Source organism: Schistocerca gregaria, chromosome 4, assembly GCF_023897955.1.
Source record: "Schistocerca gregaria isolate iqSchGreg1 chromosome 4, iqSchGreg1.2, whole genome shotgun sequence".
Taxonomy (NCBI): Eukaryota; Metazoa; Arthropoda; class Insecta; order Orthoptera; family Acrididae; genus Schistocerca; species Schistocerca gregaria.
In genome coordinates, this window is record NC_064923.1 from 544,115,438 (window position 1) to 544,131,476 (window position 16,039).

At 37.5% G+C, this 16,039-nt stretch overlaps 1 protein-coding gene across 14 annotated transcripts in view; it reads right to left on the reverse strand.

Annotated features, from left to right (window-relative positions):
* Window positions 1-16,039, reverse strand: part of LOC126268165 (band 3 anion transport protein) — an 811,429-nt gene that overhangs the window by 29,727 nt on the left and 765,663 nt on the right. For all 14 annotated transcript variants that reach the window (XM_049973749.1, XM_049973744.1, XM_049973747.1 and 11 more), the window contains one exon: window positions 15,681-15,895. In XM_049973749.1, coding sequence (XP_049829706.1) covers window positions 15,681-15,895 — 215 coding nt within the window. The remainder of the gene's footprint in view (window positions 1-15,680; window positions 15,896-16,039) is intronic.

A 16,039-nucleotide genomic window follows, 5' to 3' on the forward strand; every position in this document is an offset into this window, starting at 1 on the left:
TCAACAGCTAATTTAGTGTGGAAAGAGAGATGAAAGTCTAATAATCATGGGGGAATGGAATGTGTTTGTATGGGAGGGAGTAGAAAAGGGTTACACGAGTATGTGGGCTTGGTAGTAGGAATGAGAGTGGAATTCTGCAAGAAATATCAGTTAGATGTAACGTATACTCTGCCCATGAATCACAAGAGGAGAAGGTATACTTGGAAAAGGCTAGGAGATATAGGAAGATTTCAGTTGTGTTACATCATGGCCAGGCAGAGATTTCGAAATCAGATACTGTATTTTAAGACTTACCCAGATCAAAATTTAGTAGTCATGAAGAGTGGGCTAAAACCTAAGAGACTAGTCAGGAAGATTCAAAATGCAAGGAAGTGGGATACAAAGGTTTCAAGGAAAGAAGACACATTTGGAATTCTCTGATGCTATAGATACTGAGAAAATTAACAGCTCAGCAGACAATTCAGTTAAAGAGGAATGGACATTTCTTAAAAGGACAATCACAGAAAATGGAAAGAACTGTAACTGTAAAGAAACCATCGATAATAAAAGAAATACTTCAGCTGATCAACAAAAGAAGTAAGTAGAAAAAGATTCAAAGAAGTTCAGGAATACCAAAATACAAAGCAATTAGGAACAAAATAAACAGAAACTGCAGAGTAGCTACAATGAAATGGCTGCAAACAACCTTTGGTGAAATTAAAAGCAAGGGCAGTAACATTAGGAGCGCAATGAGAATTCCACTGTTAAATGCAGAGGAGAGAGTAGATACATGAAAAGAGCACACTGAAGGCATATATGTGGGAGAATATTTATCTAATGACATGACAGAAGAATAAACAGGAATCGATGGGGAAGAGAGAGTGGATTCAGTACTAGAATCAGAATTTAAAAGAACTTTGGACAACTTAAGATCAAATAAGATAGAAGGGACAGATAATGTTCCATTTGAATTTTTAAAATCATTGGGGGAAGTGACATTGCTGTGTGGAATGTATGAGACTGGCAACATACTATAAAGAGTTTCAGAAGAACATCATCTACACAATTCCAAAAATAGCAAGAGCCAACAAGTGTGAGAATTAACAGCTCAAGCTTCCAAATTGCTGAAAAGAATGATATACAGAAGTATGGGTGAAAAACTAAGGATTAAAAGATGATGATCAGTTTGGCTTTCGGAAAGATAAAGGCTACAGAAATGTAGTTCTGATGTTGCAGCTGATAATGGCAGCAAGACTGGAAAAGAAAAAAGAAAAGAAAATTTTTAAAAAATCTAGACATGTTCATTGGATTTGTCAAACTGGTAAAAGTGTTTGATAATGTAAAATGGTGCAAGATGTTTGAAATTCTGAGAAAATCAGTTACAGACAAAGATGGATAATACACAATATGTACAAGAACCAAGAGGGAACAATAAGACTGGAAGACCAAGAACGAAGTGCTCAGATTAGAAAGGGTGCTAGGTAGGGGTATAGTCTTTCATCCTTATGTTCAATCTATACACTGAAGAAGCAATTACAGAAATAAAAGAAAGCTTCAAGAGTGGGATTAAAATTCAGATTTAGTCTATCAATGAAATGAAATGTTCATATGGCGCTGTTGGCCAGGAGGCCCCATCCGAGGAAGTTCGGTCACCAAGGGCAAGTCTTATTACAGAAGAACGCCACACTGGGCAATTTGCATGCCAGTGATGAGGATGAAATGATGAGGAGGACAACACAACACCCAATCAATGAGTGGAGAAAATCTCATACCCAGCTGGGAATCCAACCCAGGCCCGCTGCATGAGAGGCAAGCACATTATCACTCTGCTAAGCAGGTGGACAGATTCTATCAATGATAAGATTCACTGATGACCTTATTATCCTCAGTGAAACTGAAGAAGTATTACAGGAGAAAATTAACATCCAAAATAGATGAAATTAAGGAATTATGCAATGTAGGCAGCAAAATAAGCCATGATGGAGAGAGTAAGGAGGGCATAAAAAGCAGACTAACACTAGCAAAAAGGATATTCCTGGTCAAGAGAAGTTTGCTGGCATCAAATATATGTCTCAATTTGAAGAGCAAATTTCTGAGAATGTACATTTGGAGCACAGCATTTTACAGTAGTGAGACATGAACTGGAAAAATTGCAACAGAAGTGATGTGGGATGTGGTGCTACAAAATAATGTTGAAAGGTAGGTGGACTGATAAGGTAAGGAATAAGGATGTTCTCCACAGAATTGCCAAGGAAAGGAACATATGGAAAACACTGAAATTGCCACCTTTAATGTATCTCATATTTCAGTAAGTCTAAGTAAGACATTAATAACAAATTTAATCCATAGGTAACTCAACAAATCAACACAAGCTGTTATCACTCCGCACAATAAAGCTTAATACACCAAAAAGATGCTTTTGTTTAGGAATCCAATAATTTTTGTGATTACTTTACTTACTGAGCCTTCCTCGTAGGTTAAAATGGTTTGTCAGACCAGGACTCTAACCTAGGATTTCTGCCTTTCACGGGCCATTCATCTACAGACTGAGTTGCCCAAGCATGACTCACAACCCACCCACCTAGCTCTACACCTGTCAGTAGCTCATCGCCTACCTTCTTAACCTCACAGAAGTTCTCATGCATACCTGGTGGGAGAAGTACTCCTGCAGAGATATGGCTTAGTCGGGGGCTGTAGGTGTTTCCAGAATGAATTCATTCCACTTTACCTGTTGTTTACTTGAAGATACATCAGCATACATTGCTGGCAGACCTTTTTGAATGTTATGGGGACTCTGGTACGATGTTGTCAGCTGCAGATGTTTTGAATTTAGTATTTTGTGAAAATAATGTTATGAAAATAATATTACAAAAAGTGCACAAAAACTGTTAAATGCTGCTTAGTCTGTGTTCAGTGTAATCAAAAATGTCAGTGCGGAAAGATGGATCTTTCACTGAGAAGTGACAAAAACTATGCGACAGTATGTAACTGTGTAGATTGTAAACAAAAAGCAGCAATCATAGTCAAGAAATGTGTACTTGTGAGGCAGCTATGATGATCGATAGTATCATAAAGGAAAACCTATACATTATTTCCATTATAAGAGTCTTGTAGAATGAACTAAAAAAACTACATGAGAAATAAGAAATAAATCCATGTTAATCAGCCACTCGTGAGTCTCATATTGCACAAGCAGAAAATCTAATAATCTCTAGCAGTAATTCTGGATGATCTATGCAGCAATGATGAGGTAAAACAATGTGCAAACATCTGAAAAGAAACATAAGTGAAATGTCTAGGCAAGTAAAGTGAGCAGAAAGAAAAGAAGAATCACTGGTGATAGCCGCAGTAAGTGACTAACTCTAGAATTACTGAAAATAAATTTGACACACTATGTAATGGGCATCGTAAAACCTGGTGTGCATGTCATGTATGTAACTGTACGTTTTGTGAGTAAGAAACATGATACAATTGTATTTGTGGTGAGTCTACAACATATATTGCAATAATGCAATTACATTGTTACAGAATGTTCTAAGACAATTTGTTCTTCTAATCAGCACAAATATTATGGTAATTAATCATAGCAAGAGACATGAATTTACCAGAGTGATCATGTGTGAACAAGGAAATTGATAGAAAAATAATAATCTTAAAAGGTTTTGTATTAAGTTCTCTAATGTTAAATTAGTACATGTAAGCATATTTGACAGGTCATGTTTTACTACCTTAGGTAATTTTTTTACTACCCATGACCTTCACATGCCCAAAAAGGGAAGATCCAAGCTAGTACACATAATAAATAAACAAATCAGCCCTCAGTCTTTCACACCAACCAAAGAACCAGGGTAGAACAAAAGTATTAATATGTTTATTAGTGTAAACAAGGTTTTTTGCAAGATCCAAGTTCATCTGAACAGTTCTGTAATGTATCAGATAGGAAACAAGTCCTGAAACAAATGTACACAAATATTCAGTATCTCAGAAATAAACTAGATCTCTTGTCACCTTTTGTGACTGAACATGGCTCCTATGTCATTGTGATTACTTAGCATCATCTTAAACCTGAGGAATTAACATTTTATAAATTAAAAGGTTATATTCTTGCTAATAGGTACTGTAGATAGTGGGTGGTTATATTTGTTCAAGTGTCACTGATCACTGTGAAAACGTCATTCCTGGACAAACACAGTGGCAAAATAAATCTAGAAATTACTGCAATTACTCTTTAACTGAAGGGAAAGGGTAGAAGTTACACAAAGCTCAAGGTAATAGGAATTTTAATAGTCTCTGCTCAGCACCTAGCCTGAGTGGCCCAGTAATCTCAGTATACTTGGGGCCCTGAATATTAATGCAAACTCAAACAACATGACTAACTTGAGGCTGTCAGAAATATTGATTTTATACAACTTTGTAAACATAGTGCACACTGATAGAAGAGTGACCGATATACATTCAGCAGCATAGATTATTTCATAATCAGTAAACATTCCACTAAGCACAGCAATGAACACTATTGTGACTGTTTAGTACATAGGTATAAACACTACAGAACCAACAAATGTTACTGAACAGAAACAAGTCCTGAATGATGATAATGCAAACTGCCTCAAATGTAAACTAACCCAGGAGGAATGGAATAGTGTTTATAAGGCAGAAGCCTCAAATAATAGATGGGATGAATGCTATGAAACAATTCTGAGACATTATAATCATTGTTGCCCAGTGAAAGACGTCAAAAGGGACTCTCATACACAGAATGAATCCAAGGCTGAAATTACCCAGTAGTCTGATTAAACTCAAGCAGAATGTTCATGGCCTCTTCTTACTTTATAAATATAAAAAGGTTATCAATCTCAAGGAAAAGAAATGCAAAGTCATGAAAATGTTTAAGGCAGACATTTAGAATTTCAGGGAAAATGTTCACAGTGATTCAGTCATTAAATCTGACAATGTGAGCTCATTAATCAATACCAGAAAGCATCATTAAATGTGAATGCGAAACAAATAAGCATATTGCACGAGGGAAAATTAATAGAACAGCCAAGAACAATCTGGCACATTTTTAATAAATATTTCATCACTACATGTGTTATTCCAACTCAACCTGTTGACCAAAATAGTCAGATAAATGTTTGCTCATCCCAAAGTGACGATGACAATGATGAAGTTGCATACTCTTCGATAGAGGGTAGGGGAACAATGCAGGAGACCTGCACTGCCGTACTACACAAGGTCCTAGTGGAAGTGGTTTGACATTGCCTTCCTCTGATTGTAATGCAGATGAATGATGATGAAGACGACACAAAACCCAGTCATCTCGAAGCAGGTGAAAATTCCTGACCCCACCGGGAATCGAACTCACGACCCCGTGCTCAGGAAAGGAGAACGCTACCGTGAGACCATGAGCTGCGGACAATCCCAAAGTATTTCTTTGATTTAATTCACTTTTACTTACAGTTCTGAATTTAAAGTTCATCCCTAAGTATAAACTTTAAATGCAGAACTGTGAGTAAACTTGAATTAAATCAAAGAATCAACACATTAAAGACCAGACTCTCAGCCTCCTGGAATGAGATATCAGACGTACAAGTTAAGAAGTGTCACAAAGAATTACTCAACTTATCTCATTAACTGCTGTATTAGGGAAAATACCTAACTACACTCATTCAAAATGAGCTTAGTTAAATTAGTATATAAGAACGGATCCAAAAAAACAGGTTGAAAACTAAGGCCAATTTCATTAATCCTGTATTTAGGGAAATTTTTGAATACTTTTTGCTTTCACAACTCAGTGATTATTTCGAAAAAAATAATATATTCATTGAAACACAACATGGTTTCAGAAAAACCATAGCACCATCATAGCAATAGATGAAGGAAATTTAGCAACAGCCATATTCCTTGATCCTACTAAAGAATTTGATTCAGTTAAACATGACATATTAGTAAAGAAACTTCATACATATAGCTTAAAATATTCAGCAGCACTACCGCTAACCTGGTACCTGTTGAACCAGAAGCAGTGCACGAAGCTAACCTATCACATTAATGACCGAATTATAATATCCCAAACTTCTAGTGAAACAATAAACCAAGAAGTACTCCAGGGGTCAATTCTTGGCCCCTTTCTCCTCTTAGTCTATGTGAATATGTCACCCAGTCACAAAACTACAAAATAATGAGTTATGAAGATGACACGTCTCTACTGTTTTTTGGTAAAAATACCTAAGTACTTACATCTTCTGCGATGGATGGAGTGATAAATATAGTTCAGTATTTTCAAGAACAAGATCTAAAGATGAAAATATTAATGAATCACAGTTATTATCATTCAAGACTGTTAACTCTAACCATACCTCTATAAAAAAAATATATGTGGAACTGAAGCAAGAGACACTGAGGGCTGCAAATTCTTACACCTACACTTAGATGGAAACTTGCGATGGTCAAATAATATTAATTTTGTATGTGAGACGATTAATAGTGGATTATATATACTCAGTCACCTAGCAAAAATAGTCACAAACCCTACTATCAAAACTGTTTGGTATGGAACAATACATCAATAAATAAAAACAACAACTTTAGGCAAAGAACTAATCTGAAAATAACAGACCACAGCCCATACGCCAGTGGTCAAATCTGGTTTAACAAACTGCCAAAAGACTTATGTGTACATGATGGAAATATCTTCAAAAGGCAACCAAAAGTTTCATACTCACTTTCTGAATTTTCAGTTGAAAACATGTGATCTTACAATTTTTATCACAAAGTAGACATATTTTAACTGTATACCTACTTTTGTGGCCTTACATTCTGATTTGTGTGCTTGCATTACCTTATATCAATAACTCAAAATAATGTAGAACAACAATGACATTTGAATCATAATCTTTGATGCCTATGCAAATAAATAAACATAAGTATTTTAGCCCCCCCCATGAACCATGGACCTTGCCGTTGGTGGGGAGGCTTGCGTGCCTCAGCGATACAGATGGCCGTACTGTAGGTGCAACAACAACGGAGGGGTATCTGTTGAGAGGCCAGACAAACGTGTGGTTCCTGAAAAGGGGCAGCAGCCTTTTCAGTAGTTGCAGGGGCAACAGTCTGGATGATTGACTGATCTGGCCTTGCAACATTAACCAAAACGGCCTTGCTGTGCTGGTACTGCGAACGGCTGAAAGCAAGGGGAAACTACAGCCGTAATTCTTCCCGAGGACATGCAGCTTTACTGTATGATTAAATGATGATGGCATCCTCTTGGGTAAAATACTCCGGAGGTAAAATAGTCCCCCATTCGGATCTCCGGGCGGGGACTACTCAGGAGGATGTCGTTATCAGGAGAAAGAAAACTGGCGTTCTACGGATCGGAGTGTGGAATGTCAGATCCCTTAATCGGGCAGGTAGGTTAGAAAATTTAAAAAGGGAAATGGATAGGTTAAAGTTAGATATAGTGGGAATTAGTGAAGTTCGGTGGCAGGAGGAACAAGACTTCTGGTCAGGTGACTACAGGGTTATAAACACACAATCAAATAGGGGTAATGCAGGAGTAGGTTTAATAATGAATAGGAAAATAGGAATGCGGGTAAGCTACTACAAACAGCATAGTGAACGCATTATTGTGGCCAAGATAGATACGAGGCCCACACCTACTACAGTAGTACAAGTTTATATGCCAACTAGCTCTGCAGATGATGAAGAAATTGAAGAAATGTATGATGAAATAAAAGAAATTATTCAGATAGTGAAGGGAGACGAAAATTTAATAGTAATGGGTGACTGGAATTCGAGTGTAGGAAAAGGGAGAGAAGGAAACATAGTAGGTGAATATGGATTGGGGCTAAGAAATGAAAGAGGAAGCCGCCTAGTAGAATTTTGCACAGAGCACAGCTTAATCATAGCTAACACTTGGTTTAAAAATCATGAAAGAAGATTGTATACGTGGAAGAACCCTGGAGATACTAAAAGGTATCAGATAGATTATATAATGGTAAGACAGAGATTTAGGAACCAGGTTTTAAGTTGTAAGACATTTCCAGGGGCAGATGTGGACTCTGACCACAATCTATTGGTTATGACCTGTAGATTAAAACTGAAGAAACTGCAAAAATGTGGGAAATTAAGGAGATGGGACCTGGATAAACTGAAAGAACCAGAGGTTGTACAGAGTTTCAGGGAGAGCATAGGGGAACAATTGACAGGAATAGGGGAAAGAAATACAGTAGAAGAAGAATGGGTAGCTCTGAGGGATGTAGTAGTGAAGGCAGCAGAGGATAAAGTAGGTACAAAGACGAGGGCTGCTAGAAATCCTTGGGTAACAGAAGAAATATTGAATTTAATTGATGAAAGGAGAAAATATAAAAATGCAGTAAATGAAGCAGGCAAAAAGGAATACAAACGTCTCAAAAATGAGATCGACAGGAAGTGCAAAATGGCTAAGCAGGGATGGCTAGAGGACAAATGTAAGGATGTAGAAGCTTATCTCACTAGGGGTAAGATAGATACTGCCTACAGGAAAATCAAAGAGACCTTTGGAGAGAAGAGAACCAAGTGTATGAATATCAAGAGCTCAGATGGCAGCCCAGTTCTAAGCAAAGAAGGGAAGGCAGAAAGGTGGAAGGAGTATATAGAAGGTTTATACAAGGGTGATGTACTTGAGGACAATATTATGGAAATGGAAGAGGATGTAGATGAAGACGAAATGGGAGATACGATACTGCGTGAAGAGTTTGACAGAGCACTGAAAGACCTGAGTCGAAACAAGGCCCCCGGAGTAGACAACATTCCATTAGAACTACTGACGGCCTTGGGAGAGCCAGTCCTGACTACACTCTTCCATCTGGTGAGCAAGATGTATGAGACAGGCGAAATACCCTCAGACTTCAAGAAGAATATAATAATTCCAATCCCAAAGAAAGCAGGTGCTGACAGATGTGAAAATTACCGAACTATCAGTTTAATAAGCCACGGCTGCAAAATACTAACGCGAATTCTTTACAGACGAATGGAAAAACTGGTAGATGCAGATCTCGGGGAGGATCAGTTTGGATTCCGTCGAAATGTTGGAACACGTGAGGCAATACTGACCTTACGACTTATCTTAGAAGAAAGATTAAGAAAAGGCAAACCTACGTTTCTAGCATTTGTAGACTTAGAGAAAGCTTTTGACAATGTTGACTGGAATACTCTTTTTCAAATTCTAAAGGTGGCAGGGGTAAAATACAGGGAGCGAAAGGCTATTTATAATTTGTACAGAAACCAGATGGCAGTCATAAGAGTCGAGGGGCATGAAAGGGAAGCAGTGGTTGGGAAAGGAGTGAGACAGGGTTGTAGCCTCTCCCCGATGTTATTCAATCTGTATATTGAGCAAGCAGTAAAGGAAACAAAAGAAAAATTTGGAGTAGGTATTAAAATTCATGGAGACGAAGTAAAAACTTTGAGGTTCGCCGATGACATTGTAATTCTGTCAGAGACGGCAAAGGACTTGGAAGAGCAGTTGAACGGAATGGACAGTGTCTTGAAAGGAGGATATAAGATGAACATTAACAAAAGCAAAACGAGGATAATGGAATGCAGTCAAATTAAATCGGGTGATGCTGAGGGAATTAGATTAGGAAATGAGACACTTAAAGTAGTAAAGGAGTTTTGCTATTTAGGAAGTAAAATAACTGATGATGGTCGAAGTAGAGAGGATATAAAATGTAGACTGGCAATGGCAAGGAAAGCGTTTCTGAAGAAGAGAAATTTGTTAACATCGAATATAGATTTATGTATCAGGAAGTCGTTTCTGAAAGTATTTGTTTGGAGTGTAGCCATGTATGGAAGTGAAAGATGGACGATAACTAGTTTGGACAAGAAGAGAATAGAAGCTTTCGAAATGTGGTGCTACAGAAGAATACTGAAGATAGGGTGGATAGATCACGTAACTAATGAGGAGGTATTGAATAGGATTGGGGAGAAGAGAAGTTTGTGGCACAACTTGACTAGAAGAAGGGATCGGTTGGTAGGACATGTTTTGAGGCATCAAGGGATCACAAATTTAGCATTGGAGGGCAGCGTGGAGGGTAAAAATCGTAGAGGGAGACCGAGAGATGAGTACACTAAGCAGATTCAGAAGGATGTAGGTTGCAGTAGGTACTGGGAGATGAAGCAGCTTGCACAGGATAGAGTAGCATGGAGAGCTGCATCAAACCAGTCTCAGGACTGAAGACAACAACAACAACAACAAGTATTTTAGAGGTACTTGCACATCTGACTAACCCATTTTTATTTAGCTCTTTCTTTACAGTTACTTTACTACAGTTTGGAATAATTTATTGAGTTTGTTGATCATTTCTTTGGCATCAGCTGTCTCACTGTAAGTATCAGGAAGCTGTAATTTATTGTGCATTGAGAGTTTCACCTCTTTAATCTCTTGTGACTATATTGGTTTATGATCTTTAGTTTGTGTAATGTACCATGCTCAGAAGTAAATTGTTTGGTGCAAACAAAATTTTGTACTGGCATCTGAAAGACATGATCAGATCTCTACATATCACAGGTACACAACATTGGTGGGTATGTTAATGAATAGAGCTGCAGTACTCTGCAACAGGTAGAATGACCACAGGTGTGCATAACTGTTTTTCATATTAACATTGCTACCACACCTGATAAGGTGTATAAAGGGAAACTACATTAGCTGTTGAATTATCACTGTGTGTGTGTGTGTGTGTGTGTGTGTGTGTGTGTGTGTGTGTGTGTGTGTGTGCGCGCGCGCGTGCGTGCGTGTGTGTGTGTGTGTGTGTGTGTGTGTGTGTGTGTGTTATGTGAGAAATCATTACCAGTACCTGACACAGTTTGAAAGGGGCTTTACTGCGGGTTTTCATTTGGGTGGCAGATCAAATTGCGCATCAGAGATATTTGAGAGGCATTCAGATATAAGTGTGACCTGATGTTTGATTGCTTGGGAATGTAAGGGCAGGCATACTCAATCTCAATGTTCTAGTCAACCCCATCTGACCACCACAAGGGAGGATCACCATATTGTGCACCAAGCACACTGTAACTGCTTCACATCTATGTCTGCCATACAAGGACAAGCAGTGGACAGATGTTAGCTTTCAAAACTACAAATTTGGTTTTTGGTATGAACATTTTACTTTGCCACTTCCTGGTAGATTAAAAATGTATGCTGGTCATGGATTGAAACCCAGGTCTTAGCCTTTCAAGGGCAATACTCTTACTTGCTGAGTTATCCAGGCATGACTCATGACTTTCTCACTCAGCTTCACCTTTACTGGTATCTCTTACTTTGTAAGATTCACACAAGCTCTGCTGTCTCAATATTAGTTACCAGTTCTGCCTTAGTCTGCTGCTGTTACTGTGACATTTTTAATTGTTTATGGCCATCAACCTTTATTTTTATTTTTGATATGATATGATTGTTTGAGGCAAGAGTCAAACTCCTATGCATAAAACAGCTTCAAAAATGAGTTAATTTTTTTAAACATGTAAGTGAGAAAAGATCTGAAATTATGTTTGAAGTCTGTTGGAAATCACCAAGTGCTCTTGTTTCAAACACTTGATGAGTATTGGGTGAGTAACTTTCTCTCCATTTTATGCAAAGCTAGTTGTTCACACATCTCAGTGTTTGTGACGTCATATTTCCTGAACTGTGTGTCAAAAAAAGATACAATTTTGCAGGTACATTCAGTGCTATATGCAGATACTGTCTGCAAAATGTGTTGCATTGTTAATAGTAAATAAGTAATAAATTAAAATGTCATGCTCGATGCTAAAGTTTTACTGCATTGACAATGGCAATTTAGTAAGTGATAAACTTTTTTTTCTCATAATTTTGTGTGTGTGTGTGCGTGTGTGTGTGTGTGTGTGTGTGTGTGTGTGTGTGTGTGTGTGTGTGTGGTGGGGGGTGGGGGGGGGGGGTTTACAGTGAGAAAGAAGTTTTGTAAAGGTTTAAATTATATGCAAAGTTTGTTGGAAATCATTAGCTACTGTCAGTCTCAAATGCTGGATGAATGTAGTCCACCTGTGCAATGAATACTTGTTCAGTATTGTTAATGTTGGACCAAATCTGCTTCGAATTTGCCCCTTTTCATTAGTTTTCCTACATGTGAGCACTCAGTTTGTTTTGCAGCTGCTTACTTGTATTATTTTGCCATCAGCCTTATTATATCTGAGTTTCTTCTTCCCAGATTTATGCAGGTGTTGGCCATGCATTTGTCATAATTGCTGACATCGAGAGGTCTTATGGTTTTGAACTTTGAACAAAAATATTGAAGTCATTCATTAGTTCATCAAATTTCACTATTTACACAAGACCAGTCTGCCACATCAACTCTCATAGGTGGTTCACCAATGTCACCTTTGTAATCAACAGCAGTTGCAAAATAATGACCTTTTTTTTTTAAGAAACACACCAACCACATTGCTGTTAACATTGATCCCACTGTGAGAACAAGGCAGTCACTTTTTTTACAATTGGCACATTCTTTTTTGACTTTGCTAATCATGTTTTTGATTTTCACTCTAGGTTTGAGAACAGCTAATACACTCGTCATGTCTTTAACAGAGTTTGATACAAAGTTTGAAACATTGCATGCATGGCTGTCCTTGAATATTTTGATGTTTACTCCATGATGTATTTGTTTTTGTATTGCTGCAGAACTAGTCTTTGCAGATTTCGTAGACCTATCTTTTTTTTTTAGGATCCTCTTTTGCACATGATTTTTAACACAGCAGTGCTGTTTTCTACTCTCCTGGATGCAGACTTTTTACTGATAACATTTTTAATATGTATTGACTGTTGTTCCTTGGGTACTATCACTACACAGTTCTTTTTTCTAAATTGTCCTTTCCTACCCTTTTAGATGTAGCACATTTCTTAATTGCATATCAGCTTAGAGTATCGAAAGAGCTATTTTCATTGACTTTTAATAGTATTACTGTTCCCCAGAATTTTGCATCTGTGTTCTAAAGCAGCACATTTTATTTGTAACACTTCAACATCACTTTGCAACAGTTATTGAATACTAAGTGTAAGTTTGTACTTAACAATTTGTCAGTCGTTTATTGCAGAATGATTTTTGACAATTATGCAAACTTTTTCATTGTTACAGTCAGAATATCATAGACAAACAGCCAAAAAATACAAATATTTATTATCAAGGTAGCTTCCTTCTATATTTGAAGAAATATGTTATTGTGAAATGGGTTGCCTAAGTTCTTGGGCTAGGAATACTGTTACATGCAGGACAGAATCAGATCACAAAATATCTTACATGGAAATTTTTGTTTTAGTCTTTAAGCTAACTCTCAGGGAAAACTTAATGGTGAATACTGAAATGACAGAAATAAGGATTGAGGAAATGGTAGCCATTTCGAATAAACATGGTTCATTCATGTAAAATGAACTAGAAAAATGGCAAAATGCATCTCACCAATGTCAATTTCCATGAAATTTGGTACACATGGTTTATTTAGATACACAGTGGCTGGTTTAAAATTTCGTACCCCTATCTTAAAGTGATCCAGAATGATGGCAGCCAGATTACCAGCCTAAAATATTAAAAAAAAAATCATCTGCTGCTGTCACAAATTCAATAAATAATTTTAAATTCATTTAATTTCTCTTAAAATTAGGCAAGATTTCAAATTACTACTCTTACGTAAAATTTTCTGCAGAATCAGATTTGTTGTAATCACATAATAAAGGGTCATTTGAACCTTCAAAATATAAGTATGACTTTCTTTTAAATGTCCACAATTTAGATTACGTACTGCTGTGTGCTGACTGTCGTTACAGTGTCTCAATATTCTGGCCAGTATCATTGGAAAGAGAAAAATATTTACTTTAAAACAGATTTTAAAAAATCTTTGGGGGAATAACACCTACACTAGCACTCATAAAAAAAACAATACATAGGGCATATTAACAAATTATTTCACATTGTCACACAGAAAACAAAATTTAATCAAAATAATAGCTGCATTTATATGGGCAGGTATAGAAATTTATTCAACTGATCATCTAAATATATACAAGGGTCATTCAATAAGTAGTGCCCCACATTTGTTTAAAAAAAACCATTACTATACATAGACAGACGTCCTTGTTGGTGCTTCACATTTGATGTTTGTTCTGTGCGCCGGTAAAGTTTTGAACCATTCTGGCAGATGCACAGTCATAATACAGTGTTAGAGTGGCGTCTACATACAACTCACATTACAAGGAACATGCTGTTATTGAATTCTTGTGCACAGAAAAAGAAACCGTGGTGAACATCCTCAAATGTTTGTGTGTAGTGTATGGCGATGCTGCAGTTGATAGAGGTATAGTTGGGCGATGGATAAAGGAAGTTACAACCTCAGAAAATGCAGAAATAGAGCTCCACGATCAGCCACGCTCAGGGCATCCTGTCACAGCCACTGCTCCAGACATGCTGAATCGTGCACCTTCGGACTTCCATCTTTTTGGGCCGATTAAAGATTCTCAATGGGGAACACACTTTGAAGATGATTAGAGGGTCAGTCATGCAGTGAAAACATGGCTGTGCATACAGGACAAGGGCTTTTACCAGCAGGGAATATATGACTTCCACAATGTTGGCATACGGCCGTGGCTGAGACTATGTAGAAAAATATGACATGGACAAGACATGTTGATGTATATTGTTGCCAAATTCTGACTATTAACAATAAGTATGTCATGAGAAAAAAATGTGAGGCATTACATATTGAATAAGCCTTATAGTTCAAACTACAAAGTAGATGGTTTTTGGAATGAATCCTTTTTTGAGCTAAAATACACTTATAATGACTGACCAAAAAAGAGAAACATTTAGAAAATGAGGATTGAGAGTATATGTTGATGCTATTACAATTATTACAAAATTGAGTAAAATTTATAAAGAACTTTGCAATATGGGCCCACTTATCAGTATGACTTTGACCCTCTATGCCTGAGATGTATACCATGAGGAAGGGTGTCATAGAACCTTTGAGTCCTCTTCTGAGGCATTCTGACCACAACTGTTATAAATGGTTGTTGAAATCCTGGGTACTAGCTCTTGGATGGAACTGATGTCCGAGCTGGTTCCGTGCACACTCTATCGGAGACAGCTCTGGGGATCCTGTTGGTCACTGGAATACCTCAGTATCATGCTGACACTTTAGAGGTGTATGCTATGTGAGGGTGGGTATTGTCCTGTTGAAAAATAACACCATGATATTGCTGCTGTAGAGTACCAATTGGGGACGCAAGATGTACATAATGTACTATTGCAGAGTCAGCATTTCCTCAATCTCTACCAGCCATGACCTGAAGTCTACCAGATGGCTTGCCTCACCATGACACCAGGAGTAACACTGTTGCACCTCTCCGAAACATTAGAAGAATGGGACCTCCCCAGTTCACCATCATACTCACTGACAGTGGTCATCTGTTGTACTATGTACCATTCTTGAGCAGTCAGTGCTTCCTAGCCATGACACCACTGTAAATTCAGCTATTTGTGTTGTGGTGTTAGCAGCAGCCTATGAAGAGGACACTAAGTCCCAAGTGTGGCTGCTGCTAGTCTGTGACCAATGGTGAGATCACACAGAATGTTGCAGATTGTTGTTGCCAGTTCACTTGCCAGCAGTCAGTGAATAAGTTTCTTATCTCACTGCCATGATATAATGCAGTGATGATCACTTACCTTTGACTTCAATTATGTGTGGTTTTTCTCCAGGTGCATGTGTTCGAGACATTATAGTCACTGCCGAGACATGGGTAAGTGAACGTACAGTTGCAGCACACATCCAAGGTGCACCAATTAATCCACAAAAGGTGTTTGATAAACAAACAAGAAGAATATCTAAGTGAAAACCAGAGCCTTTCTTCAATTTACGGTCCTTCTTATCTATTATGAGCCTGGAATAAAATGATGATCAATAATTCTTTTCTTGTATAACTGAAGTTTGTAGTTTTTGTTTATGATAAAATTTTTGCTCTTTATTTCAAAAAGCTTTATAGGTAACTCGAAATACATTTATAAAATTATAAGACAATATTGCT